Source organism: Neolamprologus brichardi, chromosome 15, assembly GCF_056152115.1.
Source record: "Neolamprologus brichardi isolate AB-2024 chromosome 15, ASM5615211v1, whole genome shotgun sequence".
Classification (NCBI taxonomy): Eukaryota; Metazoa; Chordata; class Actinopteri; order Cichliformes; family Cichlidae; genus Neolamprologus; species Neolamprologus brichardi.
In genome coordinates this window covers 21,820,990-21,841,346 of record NC_142118.1, presented here as the reverse complement: position 1 = coordinate 21,841,346, position 20,357 = coordinate 21,820,990, and the positions used below count along the sequence as shown (strand labels likewise).

General features: G+C 39.5%; 2 protein-coding genes across 4 annotated transcripts; one reads left to right on the top strand and one right to left on the bottom strand.

Moving 5' to 3' along the window:
• Positions 1 to 1,405: 1,405 nt before the first annotated feature.
• On the bottom strand, positions 1,406 to 5,624 carry adat2 (adenosine deaminase tRNA specific 2). Of its 3 annotated transcripts, none has more exons than XM_087852193.1 (6): positions 5,504 to 5,624; positions 3,475 to 3,579; positions 2,213 to 2,363; positions 2,008 to 2,114; positions 1,728 to 1,800; positions 1,406 to 1,555 (listed from the first exon to the last, which is right to left on the bottom strand). In XM_087852193.1, exons 1-6 carry the CDS (start codon positions 5,591 to 5,593, stop codon positions 1,527 to 1,529), a joined length of 555 nt encoding a protein of 184 aa, XP_087708319.1. In that variant the 5' UTR covers positions 5,594 to 5,624; the 3' UTR covers positions 1,406 to 1,526. The 3 variants fall into 3 exon arrangements, with proteins under 3 accessions (XP_087708319.1, XP_006793577.1, XP_087708318.1); XM_006793514.3 differs by lacking the exon at positions 5,504 to 5,624 and adding an exon at positions 4,817 to 5,160; XM_087852192.1 differs by lacking the exon at positions 5,504 to 5,624 and adding an exon at positions 4,817 to 5,168 and having other exon boundaries at positions 1,406 to 1,800.
• Positions 5,625 to 5,790: 166 nt separating this feature from the next.
• On the top strand, positions 5,791 to 15,022 carry pex3 (peroxisomal biogenesis factor 3). Its single transcript, XM_006793515.3, has 12 exons — positions 5,791 to 6,011; positions 7,822 to 7,953; positions 8,048 to 8,129; positions 8,354 to 8,397; positions 8,543 to 8,664; positions 9,589 to 9,655; positions 9,757 to 9,811; positions 10,003 to 10,141; positions 10,229 to 10,299; positions 10,393 to 10,515; positions 11,543 to 11,639; positions 12,265 to 15,022. Exons 1-12 carry the CDS (start codon positions 5,939 to 5,941, stop codon positions 12,346 to 12,348), a joined length of 1,089 nt encoding a protein of 362 aa, XP_006793578.2. The 5' UTR covers positions 5,791 to 5,938; the 3' UTR covers positions 12,349 to 15,022.
• Positions 15,023 to 20,357: the final 5,335 nt, after the last annotated feature.

Below are 20,357 nucleotides of genomic sequence, written 5' to 3'. Positions count from 1 at the left end.
AGGTTAAGAGACATGGCTACAGAGTAGTATTACACATATATTTATACTTTCAATACACAATCATGTTTATTGTATTGTATAATTATATATATTATACAATATATATAACGGTTATGGAATATTAGATTATTAGTGATGCTTAGCAGACGGCTATTGCACATCAATAAAGCTTATAACTCTTATTATCTAAAGACAGTCGCTGATCTGGACGTCACATTTATGCTTTTGGTGCATTTTTAATGGAATTACTATGTAACAAATAACATGAACTGTTTGAGCTTCAATAAGTTTGTGCTTCAGTTTTGGTGATTAAAATGTAGCACTTAGTCTATTACATAGTGCTAATTAGCAGGTGTATTATATGCAGCTTGATCGTGTTAGCACAATGTTATTCTGTTTTATCATTATTATTATTTTATTATGCAGTAACATAAAATAACTTTCTACTTTAAGATAGCAAAAACTGATAGTCGCAAATTAAAAAAGTAAAAAGCAGAAAAAGGACGGTAAGCAGAAGAACGTTTTAAGACAAAAAACTACTTTTACAAAATTATGGAAAAGAAGGGGAGTGGGAAATTAACAAATAAAAGGACGGAAATGGAGAAGGAAGGAAGGAAGTTATCAGCCACAAAAAGGAAGGAAGGAGACAGGAAGGAAGTGGTGACAACCTTGAAAAGACAAAGAGTAAAAGAAAGTGCAAAAAAGTTTAAATTCCATCAATCCCTTTTTTGAGCCAGGGGGAGGAATAAAAACAGCAGGACACATGAAACAGACACACATACCCAGCAACGCACACGCAGACACTGTCAATACAACCTAACTGCTAATGCTACCAACTGACACACCACAGAGTGTGTGTGTGTCTGAGAGGAAGTGAAACGAGCTGAATTGTGTCAGCATGTGTGTTTCTCTTATACGAGCAGCTGTGAAGGTCACTCCCGTTGAGAAGCGCTCTCAGGCACACTTCCTTAGTTTCTCACACTGCCTGACTCGTTCTCGGAAAAATATCACAGGAAGTGGTATGCATCACATTTAGAGCTGAAGCAGGCCAGGAGTGTGCTTCTAAACGATACAAATCAATACGCAAGACGGAGAAAAGAGCGTTCACCCACACAACATCCAGTGAAGATTTGCCTCCTCCTTTCTAAAAATGATTTCTTATTGTCATTCTTGAGCCTTTACTTTTGGAAAATATCATAAATTTCTTTTAAATATAGTATTTATTAGTCAAAGACTATAGTTTTATTTCTTCTATGTGGAGGTTCAATGACAGGAAGACCGCTGGTCTATAGCGCCCTCTGGTGGCAGTCTGCATGAACAGAAACACTGATGCTAAATTATAACTGTAAATAAGATGTCCTTTATTAACGTCATATTAATAGGTAAAAAAAAAAAAAAGGTTAGACAAATAGTAAAAAAAAAAAAACAATAGACAAAAATGTATGTAAAATATAATTTAATTAATAATATTATAAAAAAATCCACACAAAACTATTAAAAACTTGTAATAGGATGTTTCTTGGAGATCACTCCTTCCTTGTTTTGGGTTTGGGGGCTGAAACAGACAGAAAGTTTAACACTGTGAGAAAAGAAGAGAAGGAATAATAGTGCAAAAAAGGAAAAAAAGGTGCAAAAAAGCAACAGTAAAGTATGAAAATATAAAACATTTTGATAATGGAGCGTGAGGAGGAGAAAAAAAAGACATGCAGAGTGGTTTTGTTTTTCACCATTTGGATTCTCCTGTTTGTAGAAAGTCTTCAGCATGTCTACGGCTTCCTCTGCTCTGTGACCTGAAATACACTGAACACACACACACACACACACATATAATACACACTACACACTGCACCACACAAGGACTTTACATTCATGTAACTCTTGAACATCCCATTCAGAAAAGGAGCTGATCTGCTTCCCTAAAGATTTCTGAACTCAGCTGCTGGAATCACAAACTACTCCACAAACATGCAGGCGGAATCCAGAAAGACACCAGGAGCAAACACGGACCTTGAACTGGGTCCCAGTGTGAGGCAGGTCTGCAGAGGAGACATCCAGGACTGAGCCGCAGCCTCCGAAACGCTCGTTCCTGCAGCCATACACGACCACGGGGATGTCTGACAGCTGGTAAAGGAACAACAACTGAATCCCAACACACACACACGCACACACGCACACATGCACACACACTAGCAGAGAGGTGAGGCAAGGATACTGAGGAGGCGCAGCGCTGCAGCACACATTATGCACGGCTCCACGGTGACATACAGCGCTATCCGCTCGCACACGCTCTTCACGTCCAAGCTGCTACGCCAGCACCAGTCCAGGACCTGATCCAGAGCGACCATCTCAGCGTGCCGAGTGGCCTGAAAAAACCACCACGCACAAAGAAACGTATGCAAACCTCAGGTATCATGTTGACGCTCAGGTATTTGTTCCTCTACTTCATTAAACATTAAACAGCTGATTGAAACTCTGATATACTGATGCTCAAAAGCCAATGGCGAGTGTGACCCTTGGAGTGGCTTTAAATTGATTTGGTTGCAGTTTTTAAACAGAGGTTCAGCCCTGAAACTTTCAAAATTTACAAAAGACTCTTTGTAATTTAATGAGATGGGCTGAAATCATTAAACAAAAAAGCACAGCTGATTCTGTGGAGGTCAGGTGGGAACTTTTTGCACTTCAGTCCAGATAAGGTGACGCTTTAACTCCGAATTTCTTCAGCAGTAAAAACACTTTTTGATACCATCTCTCTTTGCAAAGCTGAAAGGATTTCCTCTATCTGTATGGACTTTAAAAATAAAGCTACTCAGACTTTAAGACAAAAATTGAATGACCCAAGCAACCAAATAAAAGGAGCAAAGTGTTTTCCTCTTTATATATAAATAGCATCTATATTTAAATCCAAAATCTACTTTCTCATCACGAAGAGTGCCCAGATGTATCTCTGCACTGTTCACGGCCTTTTGCTCATCTTTCATCAGACATGATGCAGGGACAGCGGGGACTTTTCCTTAGTTTGAGCCACATTTACTTGGAAGGAAAACTGTTCACACCATGAAAGAATTTTCTCAGTTATGGGCTCTCATGCCACAGAGGACTCACTATTGCAGAGTCACTGGCTTACTTAAGGACAAATATTGATCAGTGATTGATCTGACACTCGCAGATTACAGAAACTAATTAGGTCGGTCAAAGCAAACTACACAGTGGGGGATTACTGTTCAGAGTACCATTAACCCAGACCCTCTGGGACCTGTTTGTTCAATAGTTTGAACAGATAATTGTTCAAACTATTGAACTTGTTACATTTTAATATACCAATACATTATTTCTTCTTCTCCTCTTTTCTTTTCTCCACACCAATAGTTATTGTATCAGTTTTATAATTTATTCATTTTGAAGAAGACCATTCATACATACATCTGCATTTGCAGAGACAAATAACTTCAGTCATGTGCTGTACATTTTGCCTACATTTTTAGTCTCATTGACTTCATTCCTTCCCTTCCCCACAACTTCGTCTTTGTAGACCATGAGACATCCGACAGGCACCTCTCCATTCTCCAGAGCTTCTTTGGCCTGCAGCAACACATTTAAAAAGGCAGTCAACAGGAAGCAACTAAAGATGGAAAATTGGTTAGTGTTAAGAAGGACTTCAGAAGAGAAAAATCACCGATACGCCTGTGCACAGATCTCTGGCTGCAGCTCACAGCTTTGAGAGTGTGGTGTCTTTAGGGTTCTCTAGATTAAACTTTTAGACATTTCTTAATATCATAAAGGAGGCACATGAAATTATTTATAACATTATACACTAATTATTAAGGATTTAGGGGTTATTTTAGCAGATCATCTGCCTCCTGCCATCTCTCTCATCCTCCTCTGCCATACTAACCCTTCTTTCACTACATCCATGAACCTCCTCTGTGGCCTTGCCTGGCAACTCTGAATTCAACACCCTTTATCCAGTACATGTTCTGCACATGTCCAAACCACCTCAGCCTTGCCTCTTAAGCTTTCCCTCTGATTTCTAATCTTGTGCATCCTGCTCACTGCAACTGAAAATCTGAGCATCTTCAGCTCAGCCTCCTGTATTTTTCTCAGTGCCACATCTCCAAACCATCACAGCAGGTCTCATTACCATCACCTTCACTTTTACTCTTGCTGCTGACCTTCTGTCTCCACCTGCTCCATCCTGGCTGTACTCTCTTCTTCATCTCTCTTGTGCACCGTCTGTTGCTTGGGATGGTTGACCTCAGGTATTTAAACTCGTCTAACTTGACTATTACACTTATCTCTTTCTCATTCACACACAGATTTTCTATCTGATTTTCATTACACTCTCTTCCACCTGTTTACTACAGATCACAGTGCTATCTACAAACATCTACGAGGTTCACGGAGACACCTGTGTGACCACATCTGACAAATATTTACATTATTTATTATTTACTATTATAAAGAAACTTTTTTCCAGCTGTATATAATATCACTACTTAATCCCTAAACATGATCAGAGCCTGGATAAACAGCAGAAAAAGGGCATCAGAGGTCTATAACAGAAAAACTGAAATACAAATAAAGACATCTAAGTAGCATTAGTATATAAAATTATCTAGAAAAATAATAATAATAAAAACAATAACTCAATCAATACAATAAGGCAAATAAAAAAAATAGAAACTTCGTAGTTCACATACCGAGTAGTTTAAATGAAAATGAAATAATTACTTTAAAACTGCAAATTTTACAAAACAAACAACAAAGTCGCCGTGACTCGGCTGAAGAGTTAACGGAGTGATTAAAAACACGAGCTCACCATGTCAAAAGCTCTGGCCATCCACCTCTCAATTTCCTCTTCACTCGGACAGAACAGCTCCACAGACTCTTCTTTACTACACTCCTCTGTTCCCATTTCAACTGCTGTGACCAAAACTCAATATAAAAAAGCTGCATGTAATACACCTGCTAATTTTTAATTCCTGTTTTACCCGTTGCCTCGCCGATGTAACGAACTCACACCGGTAGGGGGAAGATAATATTGGACGGACCACTCGCTGCACCTGCGCTCCACGCTCGTTCTGGTCTAATGACGTCAAGTTGATGAGTATTGTGGAGGGATCTAAACCGGATGTTATCGATTTTACACCCAAAAATAAAAGAACAAAATAACATACGATACGATTCGTTTATAAGATTTTAAAAAAATCTATTGTGTTTTACTTCAGAGACCAGTCTGAAGATGGTGACAAACTAGTGTCTCAAAACTATCTATATATTAGATATTCATCTTTGCTTTCGTCTGATATTATTTGTATCCCGCTGTAACTTTACTGTATAAAGTATAGTATAGTATGTATATCTCCAAAATGTCAGGAGTAGTTAGTCATTACAAGAAGTGTTTGTGAACTAAAAATCACGAATGTGGGATACTGTTTGTCCGCGATTTAAACAGCCCAGCGCTGCTTCCGATGAAGGGAAAACCAATTCTGCAGGGGAGACCTACCTCGGCACTTGTGCAGGTGAAGCCAAAGGGAAGATATTCTTCACCATATTTTCTAGTCTTTGGCTTAGAATGAAGTTGGTTTTGAAACATATTCAGCGATGCTTCATCTCCTGCTTTGCGTTTCTGTAGGCGCCCGTGCTAGCAGTGTCCAAGCGTTTTGTTCCCCCCCTTTTCATTCCGCGCCCCCCTGCCGTGGCTCTGCGCCCCCCCTAGGGGGCGGGCCCCACACTTTGGGAAGGTCTGCTGTAGTTCGACTTGTGGTTTTATTTTGACATAGATAACCGGAAGTCATCACAATAGTTACCATGACCGAAGTACTTTGGCACTTTTGAGAGTTAGCAAGCTGCTACCCGAAACATGTCCGTAAAATAGTAAGAAAGAATTTAGAAATAGAGTTTTTGTTGTTTTAGTTTGTGGCCCTCTTTCTGTCCGAGGATGTTTTCGTCTGCGTGGAATTTTATAAAGCGCCATAAAAATAAATTTATTTTCACCGGAGCTCTAATTGGAGGTAAGTCATGTTCCTGTTAGCCGCCGTGCTAATGCAAGACTGCAGCAACACGCCAGACTCCGCAGAACAGCCTTTAGACTGGGCTTTTTATCCCCCTGTAAAATAAAGAAAGATGAAATGCACGCTAACCCATATTTCAAAAGCATAAAAAAAGAATGGTATTTGGTTTATTCGGAATTTGTTTTCACCATCGTGCCGCAGAATATTTAGTGAAACTACCCTGTTTTTTTTAACAACCCACAAGGTGTGTTTGCATTGAAAAGACCTTTTTAGGAAACCAGTTAGTTTCACCGAAATTAACACTGCTTTATGTGGTAGTTGATTATTAAGTTAAATGCTATTCATTGGAGTTCTTACCGTGTATTTTATTTGGGGCACTTTAAATAGCCAACAAATGAATGAAGTTTGGTGTAGCTGTTCATTATTCGTGTTTAAAATTAGTTAAGTGTACACTGACCTCCACATAACTGCTGGCCTTTTCACACACCAGACCCCACACCCAACACTCCCTCATCCCCTATGCACCTCAAGTTGCAGAAAGCCAGCTAGTAAAAGGAGACCAAATACAGTTATACTGATAAACTTTGACTAATAAACCATAAGTCACTTTTTCGTAGGATGCCAATTTAACCATTGTCGTCAACCATTCTTCCTGGGGGGCGCTTTTCCCGCCAGTGTCAGACCTGCTTAGCCGTAGTAAGGGCAAGGATGATCTTTTTTTTTTTTTATTATCGGGGGAGAAGTCGCAGTTAGAAAGTTCTGTGGTTATACCAAGCATGGACAGTTTTGGTGAGACGCGAAATCTTATTTTCAGAACACTAGAAATGACCTCAATGATATTTTCCCACCAGTCCCAAAGTATATATAGAATATAGAATATGTAGAGTCGATGCATCCTGGCCATCACATCTCCAGCAATTGTCCATTGAATCAAATTCCATTTGTGCAATTGTTGCGGTGTTCAATACCACCTGTGGATTATCTTTAACTGGATAAATCTGCTGCCTATTTCCTTATACATGGTATTAACGTTATGAAGACATGACTCCCATTCAGCTGGAGATCTGTCCACTGCCAGATCTTGGGACCAACAACCTTTAACTTTGGAAAGAGGGTCAGCTAACTGATCTTGCAGTAAATGGTACATCTTAGAGGTAATACCTTTACCAAAGGGTGATCTTGAAAGCAGTGCTTCCACAGGGCTGCCTGCAGGACAACTCATGGGGCTTTCCAGCCATTTTGATAAAGAACTGCGTGTTTGGACATATATCCAGAATTGATTGCACTGCAAATTATATAGCTTAACAATCTGATCGAAGCTCAGGAAACGTTTGGTTCTGCAATCAAATAAATGTGATACATAGAGGATGCCTGCCTTACGCCACTGTAGCCAGTCAACCTGTGCCCCACCAATTAAAATTCTTTCCCCATAAAGGTGCTAAAGGCCATTTAAAGAAGTCCCAATGGCCCGTCCTGTGTAATTTGCACCATAATGTTTTCACAGTTACAATTATTGGATGGTTAGGTTTGGGGAATATACTTTTGAAAAACAGTGTTTATCCTTGCACTGGAGATACTTGGAGAATCCATTTCAAGGCTCATTTCAGCTGTTACATTTTACACAGTGATTCAACACCTTTAATTTGTCACAAGTCTGTAAATCTGCTACTGAAAGTACAGCCCTCTGGTATTATTCCATGTCATAAATATCTGCAGGGCAAATCTTGGTTAGCTTTTGCATCGTACCAAAGCCAAGGATAGTTTTCTGCATTTAATGTGACCTCATTGTGCTGTCTGCGTCCCTTCTCAGGCGTATACCTTTTAGGTAAATATGCCCAGAAGAAGTTCAGTGAGATCCAAGAGAGGGAGGCTACAGAGTACATTGCTCAGGCCAGAAGACAGTTCCACTTCGAGAGCAACCAGAGGACCTGCAACATGACTGGTAATTATTTTACACTTGACCTGGTTATGACTAACAGTTGACAGAAAAAGGTGAGGACCAACACTACAGTGAAAGATTTAAATGTGTGTTGCAGTGCTGTCCATGCTCCCAGCGCTCAAAGAAGCCATCGTCACGCAACTCAACTCAGAAAGTCTCACAACACTACTCAAGTCCAAGTGAGGAAAAAGCTTCTTCAACTCGGTCAAACAGTAGTAGTACACACAAGTTTATTATTTAAGGCTACATTTTTCTTTTGTTCGTTATTTTATGTTGATTATTGCAGTTGTTGATTTTATTGTTGAGGAAAACATTTAATTTTAAAATTAGGACAAGTTCATGTAGTGAAATAAATGTGTACAGTGGCTGACGACCATTTCCCTCATTCACATCTACTTTACAGACCGGCTAATAAACTGGAGATCTGGGAAGATTTAAAGATCATCAGTAAGTGTTTTTCAGTTTAGATGTCACTGAGTGTATCTGAGTAAAATCTAAATGCCTCTAAATAATCTAATAAATGACTTATTGGATTTAAAAACAAACATAAGAAAACTTAAAATATGATAACAGAACTTGTCGTTTCGTTCAGGTTTTACACGCACAGTTGTGGCGGTGTACAGCACCTGTATGCTGGTGGTTTTACTGAGAGTCCAGCTGAACATCATTGGAGGATACCTGTACCTGGATAACTCAGTGGGAAAGAGCACAACGGTGAGAAGCACAGTATTTCCTAGAACTGATTGACTGTGTGTAAAATGATCAGCTGCAGCTCACTGTGTCAGGAGTTTTGGGAACTTTGGAAACTGTTTGGAAAGAGAGATACATATTAGACAGGTTAAATATCGGTCTGATAATATTTATCCATAATCATAAAAAATACACCTTTTAAACATTACCTGGTTTCCCCAAAAAAGCCCTGACCTGTTGTGAACCTCTCGGGCTGTCCTGCAGTTTCTGCCACACTGAGGTGATGAATTGTGGGGTGGTTTGTCTGTTGGAGAGTTTGGAGCCCAGGGCAAAGCCTCGGGTTCTTTGTCATGCTCCATACACGTCCACTGGCAGGGTGGACATTGTTTGGGTGGGTGGTACATGTCAGAAAATATTTCCCACATCTGTCAGTGATATGAGAATGTGAGAATGCCCATTTCTGACCTGCTAGTTCCCAGTTTGTGTCCAGTTATGCTGATTTGTGTCAGTCTGAGAGTAAGACGGGTAATATTTTGGTGTACCCACAGTTAGGAAATACTCATCCTGTGTACTGACTCCTGCACCAGAAACCTGTTTCCTGTTGTAAAATGAAAGATTATCTAAGGTTTGTGTGAAAATGTTTGAATCAATATCCAGATATGCCAGGACCCAAGGTTTCCCTGACGAACACTGTTAACAGGTTAATTTGATTCCCCAGTAAAACTGGTGAAGCTTTTCGGTGCAGTGTAACACATGGCTGTGATTAAAGAGAGCAGCACAGTAGTGCTTTTTGCCTGAACTGAATAACATAGAAGAGAATACATTAAAGATTTAATTAATGACCTGTTGATTAAAATAAGCTTAGATTGGCTCAAAGAAATCTCTGCCTGTTTAAAGCTGAGGTGAATATTATTCAGGAGTGTGTCTGTGTTGTGTGTCTGCTTGCAGACCCCTCTTGCCCCCCCAGACGTCCAGCAGCAGTACTTGTCAAGTATCCAGCACCTACTGGGAGACGGTATAGCACTGACACAAAAGCAAAAAACTGTAAAATCCTGGTTTCCATCTGTCAGTGCAGGACTCTTGTAGTAACAGACTTCTGTCTCTGTCTCACACTAGGTTTGACAGAGCTGATAACAGTAGTGAAGAAGGCGGTACAGAGCTCACTGGGAAGGTGATCTGCAACAATTATTCTCTTCATTATCCATCAGGGATCTATAAAGCAACAGAACAAGTTATTAACAACTTAGCTTAGGCTGGTAAAAACAATGTGGAACAAATTCTTTGTATTGATCTTTGTTGTGCATCTTTTAAATTAAAAAATCAATCATCAAAACATCAACATGGTTTATTTCTCATCTCCAGCGTGTCTCTGAAGGAGACCTGGTCTCTGCTGGAGTTGGAGCAGCAGCTGAACTGGATCAGAGCGGAGGTGGAGACCAGCTCGAGGCGGTCTCTGTCCTGGTACCTGCTTGCAGATGATGAGAACGTGCTGGCCGATCAGGTGACTGCTCAAAGCAGATTTACACTGCTGTTCACGGGAAAACCCCATTACAGAGTATTACAGATCTCTTTTCTTCTGCTTCTGTAGGCGTGCGGGCTCACAGAGAATGACATTATGACCATAAAGCTGCTTAACGAGACTAGAGACATGCTGGATAGGTAAATGACACACCTGTTTGTAGGTATGCTTTAACAAGATTGTGTTTGGGCTCCTGTGAAAGGTGAATTTCTGCTTTTTGTGTCTGATTTCAGTCCAGACTTCACCACTGTCCTCAAAGTCTGTCTGAACCGAGGTTTCTCCCGTCTCTGTGACAATCTGGCCGAGTTCTTCCGCCCGCTTCCAAGTGACTCTGCCCCCAGCTGTGCACCTGATAGGTAAGCCATTGACACCTGTTTTATTTATTTGTTTTACTGCTATCATTTGCATTTGAAACATGGAGAAATCTTATTAAATCCCTACATATGTGATAGCAGCTGGAGATATTATTATTCTGTCACTGGAGTTTGGTGACCTGAGGGTTACACTATGAACTAATTTCAATAACGCCGGGCTTTCTTTGGCTTCGTTGGCTTGACAACTGCTTCATTCTGCTCACATAAAACGGGGCACTTCATATTCTTCCACATAAAATAATCCCTATGTGTCCTGCATTCGAGCAGCTGCAGTTCCAGCAGTGTTAAACAGACCAAGCAGCAGATTACCTTCAAATATAAAGACATTTATACAATTTCATTCCTGTGACATTACAGCGTTCAATTTGTACTTCATTCAGTGGTTTTAGTAAAGTATGGCTTAACAGCTTGCACTTAAAAAAATGTCCCTCCAGCAGAGAATCGATATTGCATTTAAAATGTGTTGCGAATATAAGAATAAGAAAATGTGGGCCCTCCTGGCGATTTTAAACTAAACCTCTGAGCATAACCTGCTCCTCACCAGGGCATATATTAAGTATGGGTTGACACAGTGATTTAGACAGGTAACCAAAGAGCCAGTTTCACAAGCTGAAACTGAAAATGCACTTATGATTTAGAAGATGTTAACATTCAAGTCAGGTCTCAGACGTGTACTTTGATAGTTTTTTTTAAGCTTTTCCTTTTGGAATTCCAAAATGGACATTAATATAGTCCTACCTGTTCAGGAGGACTATATTAACATCTAATGTGCTTCGGTTGTTTGGGGTTGTTAGATATGATTCTGTTTAGGTCGTGGTCACTCCTCGGTTTTGTCTGAACATAAATACCGGCAAATGTGTAATGTAAAAGACACTCCTTATACACATATTAAGTGTTATGAGGTGGGCGGGTTTTATTTTTTTGTCTTTGTTCTTATTTCCCAGCAAACATTAGCATCAAGTGGACATTACCTTAACTTTGCCGTCTTTTTCTGTGTTTGTGTGTTCAGTCTGTCTGCAGTCAGTCTGCCGCTGGCAAAGATCATCCCCATCATCAACGGTCAGATCAACACCATCTGCAGTGAGACCCCCAGTCACTTTGTTCAGGTAACATCGAACATCAAACGGTGGAGTGAACTGTATCAGAGCGATGTGCAGTATTTCAAAATAGCAAACAGCCAGATTCAGGGTGAAACAGTTGGAACAGGCAGCTGCTGTAGCTGTTAGTTATCTGTCAATCGGTCATTGTCCACACCGTTTGCTTTTTGATTTTCTTTACTGTTGGGAGCGTAATGTTCAAACATGTTCCAATCTGCTGACAGGTGCAGCTCTCATTTCAGAATACACATGTTAATGAGTTTTAGAGAATCACTGATTATGAAATCTTTAATCTCCGTTTCACTTTCTTTGTGTTTCAAACACTCTTAGATTATTTTATTCTTATTCATCTGCACGTTTGGGCTCTTTATCAAACCTTTATTTTGATTGAAATTATTTAAGAGGATTGTCTGAGTATATATATATATTTTTTTTTTCCAAAAAAGTTAGGATTTGTGTAACATGTAAATAAAACCAAATCATTTCTAGCCTTTACTTAATAAAAAAAATTGTACAAAGACAACATATCACATTGTTTAACTGAGAGATTTGGGGGTTTTTTTTTCACTTTTATTTTCTTACAAACTTGGTTGTATGTTAGTCAAACATGTTTAAATCTGTGCGATCTCTGCAGGAGCTGCTGATGAATGACCAGGTGAAGGAGTTTGCAGCCAATGTCTACGAGACCTTCAGCACGTCGCAGGAGCTGCAGAAGTAATCGTCTGGATTGGACGAGATGAAGAGGAGAAGGAGGATTCGAGAGGAAGAAGAGTGGGATGAAAATGGAGATTATTAAAGTCCTGGATTGTCAGCTCCTCCTGAGACACTTTTCCTCCTCAGCATCTTGCAAACTTCTCACTCCGTGATTTGTGGCCACGGCAGGACAAGCAGGGGTGTTCAAGCTCAGCGCCGTGATGAATTCCCAAACGGGAGGAGGAAGATGAGACCTCCACTGAGTCTTTAGTCAGAGCAGAGCCTGCAGTCAACTTTAGGACCATTGCTGCTTGGGAACTGGAGTCCCATTTAACCCAGTAAGGTGGCTTTTGTTTGCTCTGCACCTCAGCTGTGTGTTTGAAGATCAGAAGAGTTTACAGTGTGTTTCTCTTTTTCTGTTCAAACTTCTGTAGTGGGCTGTTTGTAAGATAGGTCAGGTGTGGACACATTTCTATTATTGTTATTAATCAATATTTTTATTGTGGGGTGCTGAAGCAGATGGTGTTTTCAGAATATTTCAACTTAAACTTGGATGAAGAAGCTAATGAAAATGTCATGGATAGTTAAATCTGTATGTTTTCATTCTGGGAGTGTCACATGGTGATGGAATGAGAGTAAATGACCCATTTTTAGAGCTCTACAAACATTGGAAGGTTTGATGGGTGCTGATGGCGTAAGGTCTCTGGTCACAGGTTGATCAGTCAGCGGACGGTGGTATGTGTCACCTTTGGACCTTTTTCACATGTTTTCACTCTTATTTACTGGTTGAGTTTGGGCTCTAAAATTCATTCGGCTGGTCTACGGAAAAGACGAGGTGGTTTGGGTTAAAATGGGGCGCTCCACAACGGGATATGTGTGAAGCATGACAGGCTGGGAGTGACAGTCGTATGTCACCAATGCTGTAATCCAGTGTATATAGCTACGGAAAGAGACCGTGTGCATAGCTGAGACATGCCAATGGCGTTGTCTTTCATCCTGGAAACACCCAGTGTAGTTAACTATTTTTTTTTAATATGGAGCTATAAATTACATGAAGACTTCCTTGAATTTTAATCTGATTTCATGCTACAAATCTGTTTTGGAGGCTCTTTTAACTCTAACTTCTGCAGTTCCTTTGTTGTCCAGAAGGTGTCACACTTCTTAAACTGTTTATATGCTTATTTCCAACCTTTAGCTTCACATGAAGTTGCTTCCCCTGTTTTGAAGTCCCTCGTCTTTTGATTCTTTATATTATTGGTATATTCTGGTCTTTGTGAAAATGCAGCATCATTTTATTTAAATGGCACAGATATTTTTCTCATTAATTTCAAGTTAATGTTATTTTTGGTGCAAAATCTTTCTAATCTTTCCCATTTTTCTTATGCTCATATGTATTTGACCACTTGGCTTTAGACTAATCTGTATAGACACAACAGGACTGTTATTCAAAGCTCCGTCTTTCTCCTGTCGTCCCGCTGTGCTACATATTTTCACTCTCTGCCTACACATGCTACATCAGGCCCTTTTCTGAGACATGGGCGCGTTTCATCAGTCTGGTAAAGTGACACTTTTACATCAAAGTACTTCACTGCTTTATTTGTGCATACCTCTCACAGTGATGGAAAGAGCAGAAGTGTGTGCATTTGCAACAAGGGCAGATGAACCTTTGCACTCTTTGTGTGTTGTTTGCATTGTTTCTAGAAAAGTGTAACCACACCTTTGAATGTTGGATAGTGTACCTACCCCTGGGCTGTCCTCTGAGAAAGAAATGTCTTTTGTATTTTTGAAACAGTAAAAATTCACCCTGTAAATCAGAAATGGAGTTTGTGAGATGAATTGTTTTAAGAAGTCTAACTCACAAGCAACTCAGAAGGATGCACAAGAGATCTTGTATATGCCTTTCCGTTAGTATGGCACCGTGTATGCAGTCTTGTTAAAATGAATACTAGTTAGGAGCTGGTATGATTGCAGTTTTACAAAGGAGCAACCACTGTTTGCTTTTAGATGTGAAGCTGACACTGAGATGCCATCGGGTTGAGGGGAGGAAGAAGTGCATGTGCAAAAGAGAGTTTAAAAGAAATAGTCACACCTGATCAGCTGATCGTGTAGGTAGAACAGTGACAAATACTGCACTTTGAGCCCCTATAAGTCACTATCTTTCACTGAGAAGAACTCAATGCCAGGTTTCAGTTTTGAATTCTGTCTCCATCATAGTTTTCATATGATGTGTGATATGTTATGTCTCATCTGGCTTTGATTGCAAGAATTTACAACATCCAGCCAGGTGTATTCACTCTCATATCTGCTGCATAAAAATCTCTCCTCCTAAAAGTCTTAATTTAAGCAAAGTTGGGGATCACTTTTGATGACCTGAAATGCTCCTGCAGCTGTAATGGAGAAAAACTTAGTCGAGTCAGACTAAGTTTCTAAGTCATCCCTTAAAGTCGAGTCTGACTTTCCACTAATTGTTTGTCAAGGCAGATTTTTCACTTAGTTTCCTTCTCAGAAGATGAGGAAACATCAGGTGACAGTCCGACTAACTTAGTTCCTGGTTCCTGAGTTGCATAATAAACGCAGCAGGGTGAGAATGTAAAACTCTGTATTTAATCACAGATGTTATGCCTTTTTGAAGCATAATGTCCTGAATGACAGCTGAAATGTATGTTTGTATCAATTTATTAAAGAGATAATACATATGACACGTGATTTCATATACTGTCTTTCATTTGTGTATTTTTAAAGGTTCAAACTGGAAATTGTCATGGAGTTTCTGTGCCACTAGGGGGCACTCAACTGTGGGCTCTTATCATCCTCAGATAAGATCCCACATGTTGGAAAATGCTGGTATTGGAAAATGATCATTGTGGCTGTTAAAAATTGTGTGACTCTTGTGACGTATGAAAGGATGAAATAATCTTTTAATTACTTACTTTAGTGGAAAGATTTTCCTAAAATAGAAATAAAACATTTTGTAATCACAGTCACATTATTTTGTTTCCACTGTAGTCTTATGGATAGATTGAGACAGCCTCTTCGAGTGTGCTATTAAAAGCCCAGCTCATTGCTTTCTTGCATCGCAAACCACGATAAGGCTGTCTGAACTTGCATTATGATGTGAAAAAAGTTGGTCACACTGAAAATTAGGACAAAAGGAGAAAGCAGATTAAATATTGTCATTATTATTATTCAGATGTAGTTTGTGTATTAACTTTTTCATCAGAGTTTGAATTTTTCTATTTGCCAACTTGATGTAATGTTGTCTGTATTTAGTTTGATAGAAGTGTAAGTTTACTCACAGATGTGATACAGTTTATTATGACCTGAAGGTTAAATCTGATCAGAGAAAGTTGAAGAGATTAACCACAGCTCACATGCTCTTGAACATATCAAACCCATCATAAACGCTCCAGTTAAGCTTTGGAGTTTTGGAAAATCAGAGTGTGGTTATAATGTGCAACTATCCCAACCAAAATGGAAAACACAAGACTAAAACCCTTTTCCACTAGTGCTCAATTTAGAACCAGTGCCATCGACTTCATCGACCACATTTTGTAGCACTGATTTAGTCTACCGACCACTCAAAGTGACTTTATGGTTAGAATTAGATTTTTAATCTAGAGTCACACAGCACGTTATCTACTCCATAGTCAATTTAGGATAATTGGTTAACCTAACATGGACATGTTTGGCGTAAATCTATTCGGGTACAAGAGCAACATGCAAACTCTACATAGAAAGCAGAAAGGAACATCACTAACTAGTGTCTAATAAGAAGTGTTGCCACCTTGATCACCCAGTGATTTTTGCAGTTCCTCTAGCTGACCACTTTTTGCTGTTCCCATATTGGAGTTTTGCACAGACAGCATAAAAGATTGACACAGCCAGCGCTATGCTCCAGCACACTGCCAAGTCTTTTGTTTTTTGCTTTGGGTGGAAGCCAACAATATTTAGACAAGGGTACGCTAAAGTGGCTTTCCATCAAAGCAAGCAGTGCTTATCTAATGAGATGTAAAAATCAACATCAATTAAAATAAAACGATCTCTCTCGTTTCATCTCAAGCATCATCGCAAAGCTTCGCTATTGCATATTTACCACCTTTTTCATTACTGCCATCTTGTGGCCACAGTCGGCCATTGTCTCTGCAAGCAAAATTATTTCCGCTCGATTACAGAGCTTCTGAAATCTGATTGAGGTAGGCGTTCCCATGGACATGTCTTTATCCCATTAAAAGTAAATGAAGCTTCTGAAGATGAGAGGCCAGCTTCTTTTTCTGGTTGTTTGTCCATGTGCATGTGTGGATAAGCCTCTGGTGTTTGACAGGAAACTGATAGGAGACGATCGTGCTAGGCAAGCTGCTGCTGGCTCTGCTTTCACAGTTCTGAGATCAGTTACTATGTAGACTTTGTGTGGAAACAACTAGCATTACCAAGTAGATCAGCACTCGCATTCAGTTATAACAGATACTTTTGTCTAGCTAATCACCTCAGCCAACATGTAAGACATATGAAAGTTTCAATAACTCATTTTAATAATTCATCACTAATGAAAGCGTTGATGATTGAGAGGGGACCTCCTGCCACGTCCAGTTTAATAAAACTGTAATGCTGAACAGATGCATGTTCCATCAGCACCAGATTAGTATCTCTGAGAAATCACTTGATTGATTAAATCTACAAAGTTTAACCATCTGTCTTGCTAATGTCCCACCTTTATTTTTCATTAATATTTGATCCGCCTGTAGATATTGATAAATACTCACGTCACACTCTACTCAAGCTTTTAAAGCTGTTTGTTTGAAATAAATATATTTATTATATTCTTATTATAATCAAGTGGCATGCCTGTTTCTGAGCAGATTTTTAGAATATGATGGATTGCTGTGTAGCGTATTTACAGGAAATTCAACCTTAAACACGTGAATCATCTTCAGCAGTAATAATAACACTGATGGGAACATTTTGCCAGAGAATAAGTACTTTTACTTTTGTTATTATTAAGGATCTGTCTTTGTCTGTGAATATGGTGTTGGTGCCAGAACTAGTTTAAGGTATTTCCACAGAAAAATCATTAGTGCCAAAGGAAAATGCTGGGCTTGGATCTCAAAAGGCAACAAACCTTTAAGCTTTTTGTTCTGGCTGCCTGCACTTTACAAAGAAAATTCAAACAGCTTGTGGGTGGGGCTTCCACATTCACAGCCAGAGCTGACCTTATTAGGGATATATCCTCTAACTCTGACATGACAGAGCACAAAGAGTAGAAAAAAATGGCTGAAACTGGGCATTTACAGCAGCCTGAAGCCCGTGCTTTTTGCTCACAGCGATTACTTGTTCACCTCATTATTTGAAACTTTTCCATGTTCAGAAAGAGCATTATCTTTTTAACAGTATGGCAGAAAATACAGAAAATGTCCCATTTGAGTGCCATTTTCAGCTTTTTCAGAAAACTTCATAGCAAGTCTATTTAGTCAGAATGCTGTTATTGGACTGTCTCATTGAAAACGCCATAGTATTTGCAATGACACCAGTCATAGCACGATGATGATGATGCTTGTTTAAAGAGATTCAGAAAGTGAAAGGTTAGCTCTCAAAAATAGTTTGAATTCACTTAGAAGCGTATACTAAAGGTTGTGAGGCAAGTTAATGTAATTACAGTACAAACATTATATAGACATATTTCCCCGATACTCATTTCCGCTTATGCATCATGTTTTGAATTTAAATGTCAAACTACAGACAGAAAAGATTACTCTTAAACTAAGCCAGACGCTAACAGAAAACTTCCTGCTAAGAAACTCAGTAACCTCTAGGCTGTCTGCTTTCTGGGTGGAGGAAGTGTTTCGATCTGTAGGTCAACCGAGGGACAGATCTTAACTGATTCACGTTTCCCAAGTTTGAGCTTTTAAATTAAAGTTTCACATATCCAACCTCAGGCTCTGTTCCAGACTTGACAGACAACTGGAGAGAAAAGCTCCGGAGTCAGCTAAATTCGTAAATGTTTACCTGCCTCCATGTGTCACCACAGTTCCAGATAACCCAAGGTCCAGGTGGGGGGTTATTTTTGTATACCGTCTATCAAAATAATCGATGAATCAGCTGTTGCACAAGTGTTAAGATCACCAGCTGGCAGAAGATTTGAATACTGTTGTGAGCACTCTTCTTATCTAAATAAAAGTGCAAGAAGTGCAAACAGCGGGAAAAAAACAACAGACTAAACATCAGCAGTGGGGAAGACAAAAGAGGCACGGCTGCACACAAGTACAAGGGTCAGCTGTGAGGAAGCAGGAACAATCAAAACACCAATCAATCATCAACCTCACTCAGATTGATTTCTAATATTCCAGTGCTGTGGTGTCCTTTTGGGATTTTAATCGAAAATCTTTTTAAAGTCGTGTGTGTGTAACTGACACACATAATGACATTCATTTTCTTCCTGGTGGAGTGTGAGTCAACATGACTTCATCTTCTCCTCTGACCTGAACATTTTCCCTTATATGGAGGAGAGAATATGAGCCCTTTTTGTCCTTTGGGTGTGGGTGGATTAAATGGTTAAAATAATAAAATGATACATTGCAACAAACCGAGCAACTCAGTTAATTTACAGTAAATGGAAACAAAGGAATTAGGCTAAGTAGGAGTAACCACTGGACCTCGTAACTGTGTACTCTTTTAGGGATCTAATGTATGAATAAATGCATAAAATTAGATTGAATTAATCTAAATATGAAAAAACTTTTACTGTTTCACTGATTATTTAAGTTAAATTATTCAGAACATAGGTTAGTACTGTTCCCTCACAGAGGGAGGTGAGGGAACAGTGTTTTGTTCGGGGGTTTTACACGTTGGGGTAACTGCTCACACTTTGGAGGCCACATTCAAAAACGAAAATATAAATAAATGAATGGGCACCCCAATTTTCAAAAGATAAAATTTTTTTCTTTTTTTTTTTGTAAGATAGAGATAAAGACATTTAGAGATAATTTTATCTAGCATTTGAAGTCAGACAATTGCACTGACAGAAGCAATTTTCTCTGTTCCTCGATTTAAGTGTGGCAGAATTTCCACATAACCTTGCAGCATGTATTTTCAGAGGAACTACCTGTTCCTCTGTTGCAATAAGGGTTGAGAGTTCAGGCGTGACTATCATCATGCAGAAACATGAACCGGGTCAGACTTTAACTCAGCAACAAGGGGATTTCCATTTCTGTAGCACAAACAGGACAAAGACAGTCACAGTGTGGAGCAGGAACAAACAGCACCGCTGCAAGAGTTCAAACTGTGACAAACAGTCATGTGGTGAGCGGCCATATTGAGCTGAACCTGTTTTGCTGTGTTGAACGTGCCTCTGCCCAGCAGTGCTTTCATGGAAAAGTGCCTCACCACACACAGTTACTCAGCATATAAAGGCCTTTTTTCATAAAACAAAGCCTTCATTCTCTTGCGCTGCATGATTCTGCTTGTTTATGTTGAGCTCGGTCATTATTTCAGCACGCAGCAAATTACGTCAGCGCAACTGGCCGACTGGCACAATTAATATGTCCATTCATCAGAGGAGTGTTGCCAGTTTTGTATCTGTTGTCCAGAGTAGATCGCAAGACATGACACTGTGTTGAAAGTCTGAAAACCACTGGGGGTCAAACTCATCCCTTATAGTCACAGTGTGTCAAAGCACATGGCATTTCTTCTCATGTGGCTGTTTCTTCACCATCAGCCCCACAAACTGTGCGCGTATAAGTGTGTGTGCAGAGAGAAAAACAGCATTTTGCTATGATTGTTACACATTTTTGGGCAACTAATATTAACTCAAAGTTAAAATGCTATTTTCCCTCCTCAATAACTGGTGAAGATGAGGAAAAGAGTTTTTTTTCCCAAATGTGTTAAAGATAGAGTAATATCTCTTGTTCAGCCACTAAATTTAGGACTTTGCAGAAGTTCCTTTGAATGTCATTGCAGGTTTATCTGTATAAAAACCTTCAAACTGGAAGGGAAGTATGCACGGATGTTGAGTGGACCAGGCTTTGGCTGGTCAGAAACTTG

Coding starts and splice junctions, on each gene's coding strand:
- pex3 (XM_006793515.3), top strand. CDS start 5,939: ATGTTTTCGTCTGCGTGGAATTTTATAAAGCGCCATAAAAATAAATTT. Junction 8,130..8,353: donor ACAACACTACTCAAGTCCAA/GTGAGGAAAAAG, acceptor TCTACTTTACAG/ACCGGCTAATAAACTGGAGA. Junction 9,656..9,756: donor CCAGCACCTACTGGGAGACG/GTATAGCACTGA, acceptor GTCTCACACTAG/GTTTGACAGAGCTGATAACA.
- adat2 (XM_087852192.1), bottom strand. CDS start 4,912: ATGGGAACAGAGGAGTGTAGTAAAGAAGAGTCTGTGGAGCTGTTCTGT. Junction 2,364..3,474: donor AAGTCAATGAGACTAAAAAT/GTAGGCAAAATG, acceptor TGGTTTTTTCAG/GCCACTCGGCACGCTGAGAT. Junction 2,115..2,212: donor TGCAGCGCTGCGCCTCCTCA/GTATCCTTGCCT, acceptor ACCAGCTGTCAG/ACATCCCCGTGGTCGTGTAT.